Source organism: Ovis aries, chromosome 1 (genome assembly GCF_016772045.2).
Source record: "Ovis aries strain OAR_USU_Benz2616 breed Rambouillet chromosome 1, ARS-UI_Ramb_v3.0, whole genome shotgun sequence".
NCBI classification, from domain to species: Eukaryota; Metazoa; Chordata; class Mammalia; order Artiodactyla; family Bovidae; genus Ovis; species Ovis aries.
In genome coordinates this window covers 216,458,281-216,471,357 of record NC_056054.1, presented here as the reverse complement: position 1 = coordinate 216,471,357, position 13,077 = coordinate 216,458,281, and the positions used below count along the sequence as shown (strand labels likewise).

General features: G+C 39.7%; 1 protein-coding gene across 14 annotated transcripts in view; it reads right to left on the bottom strand.

Moving 5' to 3' along the window:
* The window catches only part of PLD1 (phospholipase D1), a 284,231-nt gene that overhangs the window by 181,864 nt on the left and 89,290 nt on the right, over positions 1-13,077 (bottom strand). For 12 of the 14 annotated variants that reach the window (XR_009595050.1, XR_009595051.1, XM_060393699.1 and 9 more), the window contains 2 exons: positions 2,914-3,104; positions 2,521-2,648 (listed from right to left, as the gene is read on the bottom strand). The exons of the other annotated variants lie outside the window; for them this stretch is intronic. Coding sequence is in view for 10 of the 12 variants with exons in the window: in XM_060393734.1 (XP_060249717.1) it covers positions 2,521-2,648; positions 2,914-3,104 (319 nt within the window). In the remaining 2 variants the exon portion in view is untranslated. The remainder of the gene's footprint in view (positions 1-2,520; positions 2,649-2,913; positions 3,105-13,077) is intronic. 14 annotated transcript variants of the gene reach the window in all.

The following is a 13,077-nucleotide window of genomic DNA, read 5'->3' as shown; positions in this document are numbered from 1 at the left end:
GTTTCTCCTTGCTATTCTTTGGAACTCTGCATTCAGATGCTTATATCTTTCCTTTTCTCCTTTGCTTTTCACTTCTCTTCTTTTCACAGCTATCTGTAAGGCCTCCCCAGACAGCCATTTTGCTTTTTTTGCATTTCTTTTCCATGGGGATGGTCTTGATCCCTGTTTCCTGTACAATGTCGCAAACCTTGGTCCATAGTTCATCAGGCACTTTATCTATCAGATCTAGGCCCTTAAACCTATTTCTCACTTCCACTGTATAATCATAAAGGATTTGATTTAGGTCATACCTAAATGGTCTAGCGGTTTTCCCTACTTTCTTCAATTTAAGTCTGCATTTGGCAATAAGGAGTTCATGATCTGAGCCACAGTCAGCTCCTAGTCTTGTTTTTACTGACTGTATTGAGCTTCTCCATCTTTGGCTGCAAAGAATATAATCAATCTGATTTTGGTGTTGACCATCTGGTGATGTCCATGTGTAGAGTCTTGTTTGTGTTGTTGGAAGGGGGTGTTTGCTATGACCAGTGCATTTTCTTGGCAAAACTCTATTAGTCTTGGCCTTGCTTCATTCTGCATTCCAAGGCCAAATTTGCCTGTTACTCCAGGTGTTTCTTGACTTCCTACTTTTGCATTCCAGCCCCCTATAATGAAGAGGACATCTTTTTTGGGTGTTAGTTCTACAAGGTCTTGTAGGTCTTCATAGAACTGTTCAACTTCAGCTTCTTCAGCATTACTGGTTAGGGCATAGACTTGGATTACGGTGATAATGAATGGTTTGCCTTGGAAATGAACAGAGATCATTCTGTCATTTTTGAGACTGCATCCAAGTACTGCATTTTGGACTCTTTTGCTGACCATGATGGCTACTCCATTTCTTCTGAGGGATTCCTGCCCACAGTAGTAGATATAATGGCATCTGAGTTAAAATCACCTATTCCACATGTTATCACCTCTCAATCTAAATGCTGGTAGGTGATATAAGGCAAATCATCTTAGAGACATTTCTTGGTAGGTTGTTTTCAGTGGTGTATCGGAGATAAGGACCCAACTCATTAGGAAGATGCTGAAGGAAAGCTGGACACGGAGGTGGCTGTAAACTAGAGGTTAGGATATGCACAGGTAGGTCAGGACAGAAAGTGAAAGTGAAGTCACTCAGCTGTGTCTGACTCTTTGCGACCCCATGGACTGTTCCCTGCCAGGTGCTTCCATCCATGGGATTGTCCAGGCAAGAATACTGGAGTGAGTTGCCGTTTCCTTCTCCAGAGGATCTTCCCGACCCAGGGCTTGAACCAGGGTCTCCCGCATTGCAAGGAGACTCTTTACCATCTGTGCTACCGGGAAAAGCTCAGGTCAGAGCAACAGGCAAAACCACCAAAATGCAGGCAGCACAGGCGACCCTCCAGAGTCTGCCCCAGGCAGAAAGGTTTTTCCCCACTTCCCCAGAGGCAGAAGTCAACAACAGCCTTATTCTGCCAGTCAGAGCTTAACTGGAAGGGACAAAGGCCACCAGCCTGCAGCAACGTTCTCTAAGCTCAGACCTAACAAGTGTGCAACTCAGTCAGGAATACAGCAAACACAACTACCCTAACAGCGTCTCCTAGTCCAGTCCTCTTCAAGAGGTTCAGGTTTCCTTGTTGAAAAGATCCTACTCCCAATGCCTTTCCAGAGCTTACAGAGAAAGCATATGAATGAAGCTTAAGGGGTGGTGTCATCCAGCCATCTCATCCTCTGTCGTCCCCTTCTCCTCCTGCCCCCAATCCCTCCCAGCATCAAAGTCTTTTCCAATGAGTCAACTCTTCCCATGAGGTGACCAAAGAACTGGAGTTTCAGCTTTAGCATCATTCCTTCCAAAGAAATCCCAGGGTTGATCTCCTTCAGAATGGACTGGTTGGATCTCCTTGCAGTCCAAGGGACTCTCAAGAGTCTTCTCCAACACCACAGTTCAAAAGCATCAATTCTTCGGCGCTCAGCCTTCTTCACAGTCCAACTCTCACATAAGGGGTGGTGTAAGGAACAAGCCAGAGTGGCAGAGAACGTGCAAAGAAATCTCTCAGCAGCACTTCCAGGCAAAGGCACTGACCGTGCAGCCTCCCAGATGTTTTCCTTTTGAGAGTCAGGTGGCATTATTATTTTCTTACTGAACAAGTATTAAGAAAGCTAAACATTTCCTTGGTTTATAACCGGCATTCTAGGTAGAATAGCAATGCCCCCTGAGTCCACACTGAACAGAAAATTGGGGAGCGAGGAAGAGTAGGAGAGGCACTTTGCAATGTATCATACTTGTAAACTGTCTTAATTACCTTAAAAAACAAATTTTTCCAGAATGGGGGTAGAGGCATGTAAGAATAAAGGCTAAATGAGAAGGATGCAAAAATCTGAGGTGAGGAGGACTCAGAAGTGATAAACATAAACACAAACTGAAAGTTAAAGACAGTCATAGCCAGGAGGAAGGAAAACGAAAGTCAATGTCTTAAGCCATAAATATTGACGAATACAAGTTGAGTCCATATACGCTCTGACCCTTTTTGTAGATGTAAAGCGCTCCACTTCCAGAACTTGAACTTTTATTGGGCAGCCGGAGAGATACGTCTGTATATTAGGCTCCTTAAATCCTTGAGTCTTATAAACAGCAGAGAAAGGGATATACACTAAAAAATAAAAAAGTAAATAAAATTGTCATAAGAATACAATGATACTAGCATCACTTGCCTGTTACAGGCGTCTTTTTTAAGAATTATAGGCGTCTTTTTTAAGAATTATAATGTGCTACAACAAGAAAACAGCTAGTGAAACTCAGCCCAGTGTTGTGACATCGGCAAGGATGATCAATCACTTGCTGGTTATTTCAAATCTGTGTTCTGCCAAGCAACCATGATAAACTTTCTACTCCTCACTCAGATCATCACTCTTTACCTTCCTGTATCCTGGGATCGCTGGGAGACACATCGTAGTCCACCTCCTCTCCCTCAAAGTGGAGCTCTCGCGTATCCAGGTTTTCTATCAAATTACTCATGTCAGCAGCGATTTTCTGCAGTGCAGAGGTATTTACTCTTGGCTCATTTTTCAGTGACATGTTGGCTTGAGACAGGGTAAAAGCAAAGGGGCTGGGAAAGAAGAAAAGAGTTACCAGGCTTACTATTTCGGTCAAATTTTAAAAGAGAATGAAATAATGCTGTTTGCAGCGACATGGATGGACCTAGAGACTGTCATACTGAGTGAAGTAAGTCAGACAGAAAAAGGCAGATATCATAAGAGATTCCTTATATGTGGAATCTAAAAAAAAATGGCACAAATGAACTTATTTACAAAACAGAAATACAGCCACAGACACAGAAAAACATATTGTTACCAAGGGAGAAAGGGGACAGGGAGGGGTAAATTGGGAGATTGGGATTGACATATACACATTATGATACACAAAATAGACAGTTAATAACGACCTACTGTATAGCACAGGGAACTCTACTCAGTACTCTGTAATGACCTATATGGGGACTGAATCTGAAAATGAGAGTGGATATATGTATATGTATAACTGATTCACTTTGCTATACAGCAAAAACTAACACATCATTGTAAGTCAACTATACTCCAGTAGAAATTTACTTAAAACAAACAAACAAAAAAACCCTAAGCCCTATTCTATTATTTGAATCCAGGCTTACATATAGCATATGGAAACAAGTCCACTAGCTCTAAGTAAGCCCCAATTACCTCAAACAACTTTTAAATTTATTTTCCAGTTTAACATTTAAAGTATTCCTAGCTTGTAATTTAAACTGGAGTGAGATACTTAATTGTATATCAAGTAAGTAAACAAGCAAGAAAAAGAAACACCACATTGAATAAGTGCCAGTATTATCTTTCATCCAATTTTATTAAATGTGGTTAAGTAAGGAGAGACTCAAGATAGATGGATTTGGAAATCATTTTTTTCAGTGAAAAGGAATTGATTCTTCACTCTAACAAAAACATGAAAAGAAAGAATATCATCAAAATAACTAACTTTAAATATTTTCTACAGAAAATTTAGGGTATTTTACAATAATTTCAATATACAGATTTTAAAAGTATTTTTATGTAGTATAACCTTTCTATCAATACATTTCCCCTACAGGTGATAGAGGGCTTCTAGGGTGGCTCAGACAGTAAAGAATTTGCCTGCAACGCAGGAGACCCAGGTTTGCTCCCTGGGTCAGGAAGATCCCCTGGAGAAAAGAACGGCAATCCACTCCACTATTCTTGCCTGGAGAATTTCATGGACAGAGGAGTCTCGAGGTCTACACTCCATGGGGTCACAAAGAGTCATCCCAAGCAGAGTGTATTCTATTTTTTTGAGATATGAGGTTTGGCCCTGACTTTACGTGAGTTACAGTGTACGTGTCCTGGAAGGTAACCGATTAGTGTACCTTTTCTAAAAGATACCAGAAATGCAAGAATTATACTTCTCTCTTTTTAAGAAAACTGGTTCTATTTCATTCTGACATTTAATAACACAGGTCGTTGCACATCAGTAGCTAGGGAAGAAGAGTTCATAGAGATTTTATTTTTCATTTAAAATACTGAGATTTCAGCTGTGAGTGCTGTCATTGGAGTTGGGTGAAAAATCCATATTGGTTGTAATAATCTCTCCAGACCAGACTCAAAAATAGGAGGGCTTCCATACCAGTAACTCCTCCAGATAGGTGCATTTATTACTGCAAATCACAAACATTTACTGAGTATCCACCACTTACTCATTGTGACATGGAGTGAATATGTAAACATGAACAAGACTGGCCACCACCTACTCACTGTGAGATGGAGTGAGTGAATATGTAAAGATGAAGAAGGCTGGTTCCTGGGAGGAAGGAGTTTCTAATGCAGATGAGAGAAATAAGTTGCTGCTGCTACTGCTGCTAAGTCGCTTCAGTCGTGTCCGACTCTGTGCGACCCCATAGATGGCAGCCTACCAGGCTCCCCCGTCCCTGGGATTCTCCAGGCAAGAACACTGGAGTGGGTTGCCATTTACATGGCCTCAAATCCATCCCTGGCCTCCCCCACAGTCTTGGCCTTGGAGAATGCCATGTGCTAAGTGGAAGACACTTGGGCGGATTCTCTCCTTCAGGAGCTATCAAGAACTGTGGGGTGGGGAGCAGAGGAAGGCTTTGTGAGAAATGCTAAGAGAGAGTCTTGGGCAGACTAGGGGAGCCCTTATTGTTACTCAGCAAGTCTCTAAAGCCTATACTGATATGTTTGGTAGAAAGAGAAATTGTATAAAAATACAAAGAAAGGAGTAGAGGAGGGAGGTTCTGATTTGGTCAGATAAATAGACTCAATATGTCTAAGTTTGCTCCTCCATGTTGTCTGTAAGAAGCCTGGAACCAACTAGTGGCCCACTACTAACAAAATACAGGACTATCTTTGCCTCTATCACTTCCCTTCAACTTTCCCACTTCTAATTCATGTTATAGTAATAGTTGATGTACACTGATTACTTACCATCACCTGGCTTGGTGACAATCTTTTATATACCTTATCATATTTATCATCAATAATAAATCTGTGAAGGTTTGTTATTTCCACTTTGAAGAGGACAGGGTTTGTCATTCTTTCTTTATTGATAAGGAAATATGGAGAAGCATGGAGAGATTGCATAATTTACTCTGGACAATCTGTCCAAGGTCATATAACCAGTAAGAGATGGAGAAGGAATTTGAAACCAGGTCTCTCTGACCCAGAAGCTGATGTTCTTAACCATAGTCTTTATCGTCTGTATATTTTTTGTAGATCTGTAAGTGCCCCTAAAATAGATGGAAGTTTTAGTAAAATCAGTGCCCTTGAGCAAGTCCCTTTAGAAGTTGACTCAAATGTTAAGAAAAATAATGAATTCCTCTTGCATCCTTCAGCCATTTAAATTCAGGACCTTGGTTTCCTTCTCTATAAATTAAAGAGGTTGAGCCATTTTATCTCCAGGATTCCTTTAACAATAAAACCTTAAGTGTAAATAAAAGATGCTATAAATTGTTCAGTCTCCCTTACAATGTAATCCATTTAACCCTTTTCCCATCCCAAGAAATTAACTGAAGTAGTTTTTCATATGAATATGAGAAGTCAGTGCCTCTGGCCATAATTAAAACATTTAATTCCTTCTCTCTCAATTCAACAGACACCTATTAAATGCCAACAATGAGCCAGGGTTTGCTTTATTTAAAATACAAGGTAATGAAAAACTTAAGAGGAAATGAAACAAGGAAAAACCAGTAAGAAATTACATCATATCATTGCTACTTGTGAATCTGTCAAGACTTTAGGTATTTTCCATTGATTAAACAGTCTAATTGGTAACTTAGTTAACTTTCTCAGCACAGCAAAGGAAAATAAGGGTTGCTTCAAATAACTTTCCTTTTGGACAGTGTTACTGTTAAAAGAATAAATGTTAATGTTAAAATGTTAATGTGTTAATGTTGCTAAAAATGCATGTTGAATTTAAGATACACAGAGAATAATTTACACATTGCAAGCTAATTATAATAAATAGTACAGAGTTACTGGATCAGTCTAACAAAAGATATCATGTTTCAGGTAAGGAAGATAAATGGATATAAATCTGAGAAAAGCTTAAGAGTGAGAAAGGAATCCTCTTATAATTTATCCTCAAGTATTTACTATGCACGCAGCACCGTTTTAGCACAGTTATGTTATTTAGTACCCACAAAGATCCTACCTGGTACTTATGATTAATCTGAATAATTTGCATTCAAAACCTTGATTATTTAGTTAAATAATCTATCTAAGCTTATTTCAGTCATGTCAGTGTTGAATTTATAAAACAGATTTGTCTGGCTCCGAAATCTCATGGATTTAGTTATATGTTTGTAATTATTAATTTTATTTTATGGGCTTGAATGTCTATAAATTAGTCATTTATATAAGCTAAACTTCTGTAACAATAGATACTTTCTGCTTTAATCACCACCCCTCTAAGTGATCCTCTTGGCTCCACTGTCCTTACAGTTTTGGAAACAACATAACCTGACACTCTCCTCAACTTCGTCTTAGCCTTTATTTTTATGGTTTGTAATATTTTACAAGGTTCCATGGAAATTCAGCTGACCCAAAGGCTTTCTAGGTTTGTTCAGGCTTTTTTGAAGATCTTACCATTTAATAATGGAAAAAGAACCAAATTATTTGTCCATCACTGCCTTCACTTGAATGCATGGTTGCTTTGTGTTGAGTTTTTTGTCCAACAATTGTACTGCTGGTTTTATTCTTGAATATCAAACTGCAAGGCCACTGACATTCCTATGTTGTCAAATCATAATTTATTGTCCCGTATTTTCTTTCATCTGAAATAATCTACAATGGTGGGTGAGCAGTTGTCACAGTTATAGCCTATTTTAACCAGCAACAGGATAAAGCCTTCAGTGTGTACACTTGAGATAATGTGATTTATTTTGTTACCTCCTTATAAATATACTGCAAGATCATTATCTCTTTTGGTACCAGGTAGAGATGGAGCCCATAGAATGATAACAGCAGCTGTGTTTTATTTCTATTTGTATCTGTATCCGGGAAGTAAATGTTTTTGCTTTTTCTTTTTCTTTCTGGTTTTAAATACTAGAATTAAACATCTTTTCAGGGAACATTTAATTATAATTACCTACACTTATCTAACAGTGAAATCAGAGAAATTTAGAGTTTTCTGATCTTTAATTTTCAACATGATCAGGAAGCAGAACATCAAAGAGAACAGATATTTTCCTTACCAGATTCGTGCATAAATATTGCCTTAGCTAAACTACAAGAATAATAATATTAACTACACCTATTAATGTTAAAATAAATATTAACATTAGCTAATATTGGCTGAATATGTACTATATGCCAGGCACTATACAAAAAGATTAATTGTATGCCCTCAGGGCAGTGACTCCTCACAACAACCTTAGGAACCAAGTCCCATCATCACTCCCACTTTTAAGATGAGAGGTGGGCAGCTTGTCCAGGGGCACCTGGCTAGAAGTGACAGAGCTGGACTTGAACTTGCTTGGTCTGACTCCAAAGTCCAGCTCCTTAACCAGCCAGAAGTGGAACTGGGAAATGGCAGGATGGATGGACACTTGTACTCCTTATTTTGCACACTCTTAGAATAAAACAATGAAAAAAGGTATAGTAATAATAAAAAAAATCTCAACTTCTGTTTCGTGAAGATGATGGTGATTTAGTTCCTGCTTCTCTTTCTAATTTAGAAAGTTGTCTCCATTTTTTTTTCAATATGTGATGTTTTCTTACCAAGGGAAATAAATGCAATGGATTTCTAAATAAAAAATCACAACAGATGACTATGAAGTGAATTATAATTAGATCATTTAAAACCAAATGGAGTCATGGGAATTTCTTGTCTTCCCATTTTTCATTTTGATGAAATTAATTGGTAGGTCCCCATTAATTGGGAAGGCCCATAACCTGGAGAAGGAAATGGCAACCCACTCCAGTGTTCTTGCCTGGAGAATCCCAGGGATGAGGGAGCCTGGTGGGCTGCCGTCTATGGAGTCGCACAGAGTCGGACACGACTGACGTGACTTAGCAGCAGCATAACCTCCCCAAACATATTATACAGCAAAGATTTGTACAAAATGACTTGATGCTCTTTGGAAGGAATGATGCTAAAGCTGAAACTCCAGTCCTTTGGCCACCTTATGTGAAGAGCTGACTCATTGGAAAAGACTCTGATGCTGGGAGGGCTTGGGGGCAGGAGGAGAAGGGGACAACAGAGGATGAGATGGCTGGATGGCATCATTAACTCGATGGATTTGAGTGTGAGTGAACTCCGGGAGTTGGTGATGGACAGGGAGTCCTGGCGTGCTGGGATTCATGGGGTCGCAAAGAGTCGGACACAACTGAGCGACTGAACAGACTGAACTGAAATGCAAAAATCATAAATGTGTTTTCAAGTACTAAACTCAATCTCTGGTGACATAGTAAGGCTTGGATAAAAATTTTTTGAGTTTAGCTGACTTTGAATAAAGTAAATGGTATTATCATATTTTATATTCCAATTTATATATTTTGAGAAAATAACATAGAAAAAAAACCCAACTCAGTGTTTACTTCAGTTCAGTTCAGTTCAGTCAGTCATGTCCAACTCTTTGCGACCCCATGAATCGCAGCATGCCAGGCCTCCCTGTCCATCACCAACTCCCGGAGTTCACTCACACTCACATCCATCGAGTCCGTGATGCCATCCAGCCATCTCATCCTCGGTCGTCCCCTTCTCCTCCTGCCCCCAATCCCTCCCAGCATCAGAGTCTTTTCCAATGAGGCAACTCTTCACATGAGGTGTCCAAAGTACTGGAGCTTCAGCTTTAGCATCATTCCTTCCAAGGAAATCCCAGGGTTGATCTCTTTCAGAATTTAGATCTTTTAATTTTTTTGAGAACATCGGTTACACAAATATCACTGGAGGGTTTTCTGAGCCTTGAACAGATAATTAAACGTCAGTGGTGTAGGGAATAGGTCAGATGACCTAAGTTCATTCTTCCCTTATTATCAGTGTAATTTGGGCAACTAACAGCCTCCATGGGTTCTCCTCTGTAAAATGCAAACAGGACAGACTTGCTAGTACTTACATGGTTCCCAGAGATGGAAGTTTATTTCCCAAACACTATCCTCCTTTTGAGCTTCATATCTAATCTGGTCTTGAAGCCTCCAGAGCCCAGAAATCTCTCACTTACTCATCCTTCTTTCTTGGTTTTATACCAAGAGTTTTCATTTTGATAAAATTAAATGGCAGATTCATACTATATAATCCCCCCCCAAACATTTTACACAACAAGGATTTGTACAAAATTATCTGATGCTCCCTGAAATGCAAAAATCATACATGTGTTTTCAAGTACTAAACTCAAATTCCAGTGACACCATAGTAAGCCTTGGATAAATATCTGGCCTAACACTGACTGCTTTTCTCCCTTGAGGTATCAAGATTGGAGACGACGGTGCCAAAACATCTCATTCCCTGTGTCCACAGAACAGGAATTGGAAACCATGTTCTCTTTTCTTTTTCCTTAGCTAAAAACAAAAATGAATCTACAATTACAAAAGCAAGTTTTAGCAGGAAAATAATTTCTCAGTTCCCATGATTTTTCCCTAAATCCTTTGACCTCTTTGATGGCCTCTGTTCTCTGCCTCAGGCTTTCTCAGTCATTTCTTTTGACACGTTCTAGGATTAAATATTACCCTCTTTGCAGTGATATCAGCTTTTTCTACTTCATCTCTGTCATATCTTTGAGTTCAAATAGATATTTCATTTCCAGAGGCAAATACAAGTGTTAAGAGAAACCAATGTCTATTTCAAATATGAGTAGATAGGAAAATATTATCTGTTATATATTGAGCACCTATTCTGAGCTGAGGGCTTCCCTGGTGGCTCAGTGGTAAAGAACACATCTGTGAATGCCAAAGACACAGGTTTCATCCCTAGGTTGGGAAATCCCTTGGGGAAGGAAAAGACAACCCACACTAGTATTCTTGTCTGGGAAATCCCATGACAGGAGAGTCTGGTGGGCTACAGTCCATGGGGTCACGAAAGAGTGGGATACGACTTAGTGTCTAAATAACAACTCCAAGCCATGCACTAAAGGCACATTACATGAATCACTTATCCACAAAAAAATCTCACTTAGAATCAAAGACATGGAGCTACAGCAGCTTACTGAGGGTGCACAGACGTGAATGGTGGGGGTGGCCCCCTGGCCTCTGCCACTAGCTCACTAGAGATGCCCATCACCACCACTCTTACCTCTTCTCCTAATGCTGCCAGTCATCCTGACTTCCTCCTGGCTAAGGGCAGGGCTTCCACACAGCCTCCACGGTGCAACTCAGCAGGAGTTATCATAGCTCCAGCATTCTGGCTCCACCCACCACTGGCTAGACTGGCAGAAGGCCTGCTTCATTCTGAGGCTCCTGAGGAGCTATAGTACCAGGGGCTGGAACCTGGCTTCCTCGGGATCTGTGCATGTGTGCTGGGCAGGCAGGGAGACGGGGCAAAGCAGGGATGGGGGGCCAAGCCACAGAATCGGTCCTCTCCCCTCTCCTTGCCTGACTGTGCTGAGCACACTGCTCCCAAAGAGCTGATGTGGAAACTCTCCTATGTGACCAAACCACTGGCTGACTTTTGTGAAGCTATGGCCAGCCAAGGAATGTACCACCTTCGACACTTTGCTGCCTCTCTTCTCTTTCCCTCTCCTTCTTGCTGCTCTTGGGTTCTATTATCCAGGAAATTGGGTTCAGATAGTGTTAAAATCAGTGTGAACCACTGAACTATCTCTTCTCTTGCAGAAATTCCTTTTACGCTGAAGTTAAAGGTAATAATAAAAAGTAAACTTAAATGGTGCTTACCAGGTGCCAGGCAGTGATACAGGCGTTTTGCATGCGCTAATTCAATCTACCCTCACAACAGCCCTATGGAGACGGTTCTATTCTAACATCCTTTTAGATAGACAAGGAAACTGAAGACACAGACAGCTTAAGTGACTTGCTCAGGGTCACACAGCAATCTGATGGGAGTCAGCTGCCTGGTTTGCTCTATCTTTGCCTTACTAACCTGGACTTTAGTACTCAGTTTCCTCATGTAAAAACTGAAATTAACAAGCAACTCTCTGTATTTAGGACTTTACAGCAAGGACATTATTATAAGGAAAACTCCTCTTTCAGCACCACTAAATGTCAGAGAAAAGAACACATTCTAAGGAACCCCAACCAGGAAATTAAAACCTAGCCCAAATGCAAAGGGTATTCAGGTGATGATTCTGAGCCAATATCTAAATAAGATTTGTTCCTGCCTCTATAAGTCACAATGCACATATCAACACTTGTACTGAAGAGAAAACGTAAGAGGGACCCTCCTGACTCCAGAGTTTGTTAATAAGCTTATTAGATATGATAAGTGAGAGACTTGGTACAGCCAATAAACTGACTTAAATCTAGTAAGGATCCCAAAGGAAACATTCTTTTTTATAAAAAGAAAGGTAACTAACATTGCTATAAACTGTGATCAGACTTCTAAAAATAATATCCTTCAATGTTAAATGAATACTCAAGTTTTTACGGTCAAGAAAAGAATATGCATGCATTGTGATGGGTCTTCAGGAGAGGAAGCTAACTGCACATAAATTTATAGAAACATAATCCATTCTGGCTGATAAGTTATGTTAAATGATATTAACATAAACATTTTTCTTACAAAGGGAGATTAAGAACACCAATGATTCAGTGGGTGAGCAACAGATGAACAAGGTAAACATTTTTCCACGGTAGAGTTAATCTCTATTAAAATCACTTTAAGAAAAAATTTCTTCCACTGGCTCAGAAAGGTAAACTTTTTTTTTTAATGAGCACAATGTTGGTGTTGATGATACATGTTGACCGAAAAACTATAGATATTAACTCAAGAGTTTTCATATCATTCATTCTATTTTTGTTGCTTCTTTTTCTTAAAACTCTTCTGTGCATCTTATGATGGCAGTGCTGTTTAACTGATGAAACTATATTCTTACATATAGACTTGATCATTAAAATTCTGCCCAGCTGTCTAAAACTCTACGATTCCTTTTTTTCACTTCCCTCCAAAGAATTGGCAACCAACCTCCATTAGTGTGAGTCAGCACAGAAAGCATTTTCACTGATAACCCATGAATTTCACCCATGAAAAGAATGAAGTTGGCGAACACACATGTGTAAACTCCTCTAGACATTCTACAGCGCTAATGAGCTCTCAAACTTTTGCCTTGGCTAGTGGTAAACACAGCAAAATCTCAGTTTTTTAATCATCTATATACTTACAAAAATATTTTTTGAGACAGCAGAGTGCCACGGAAAGTATGTGACTTTTGAGTCAAATAGCTTGAATTCTAATTCTCCTTAGGCTGAAAAACTAGGTATTCATGGCTCTTTGAAGTTTCCATTGCCTAAAGTGGAGGTAATACTACTAAAGTAAGGAATTACAAGAATTAAATGATGGGAGTAGCTCAGAGCTCAGGCCATAGTAAATGCTGAAACAATGTTAGTTCCTTCTATGCCCTTAGCTGTTCTAAG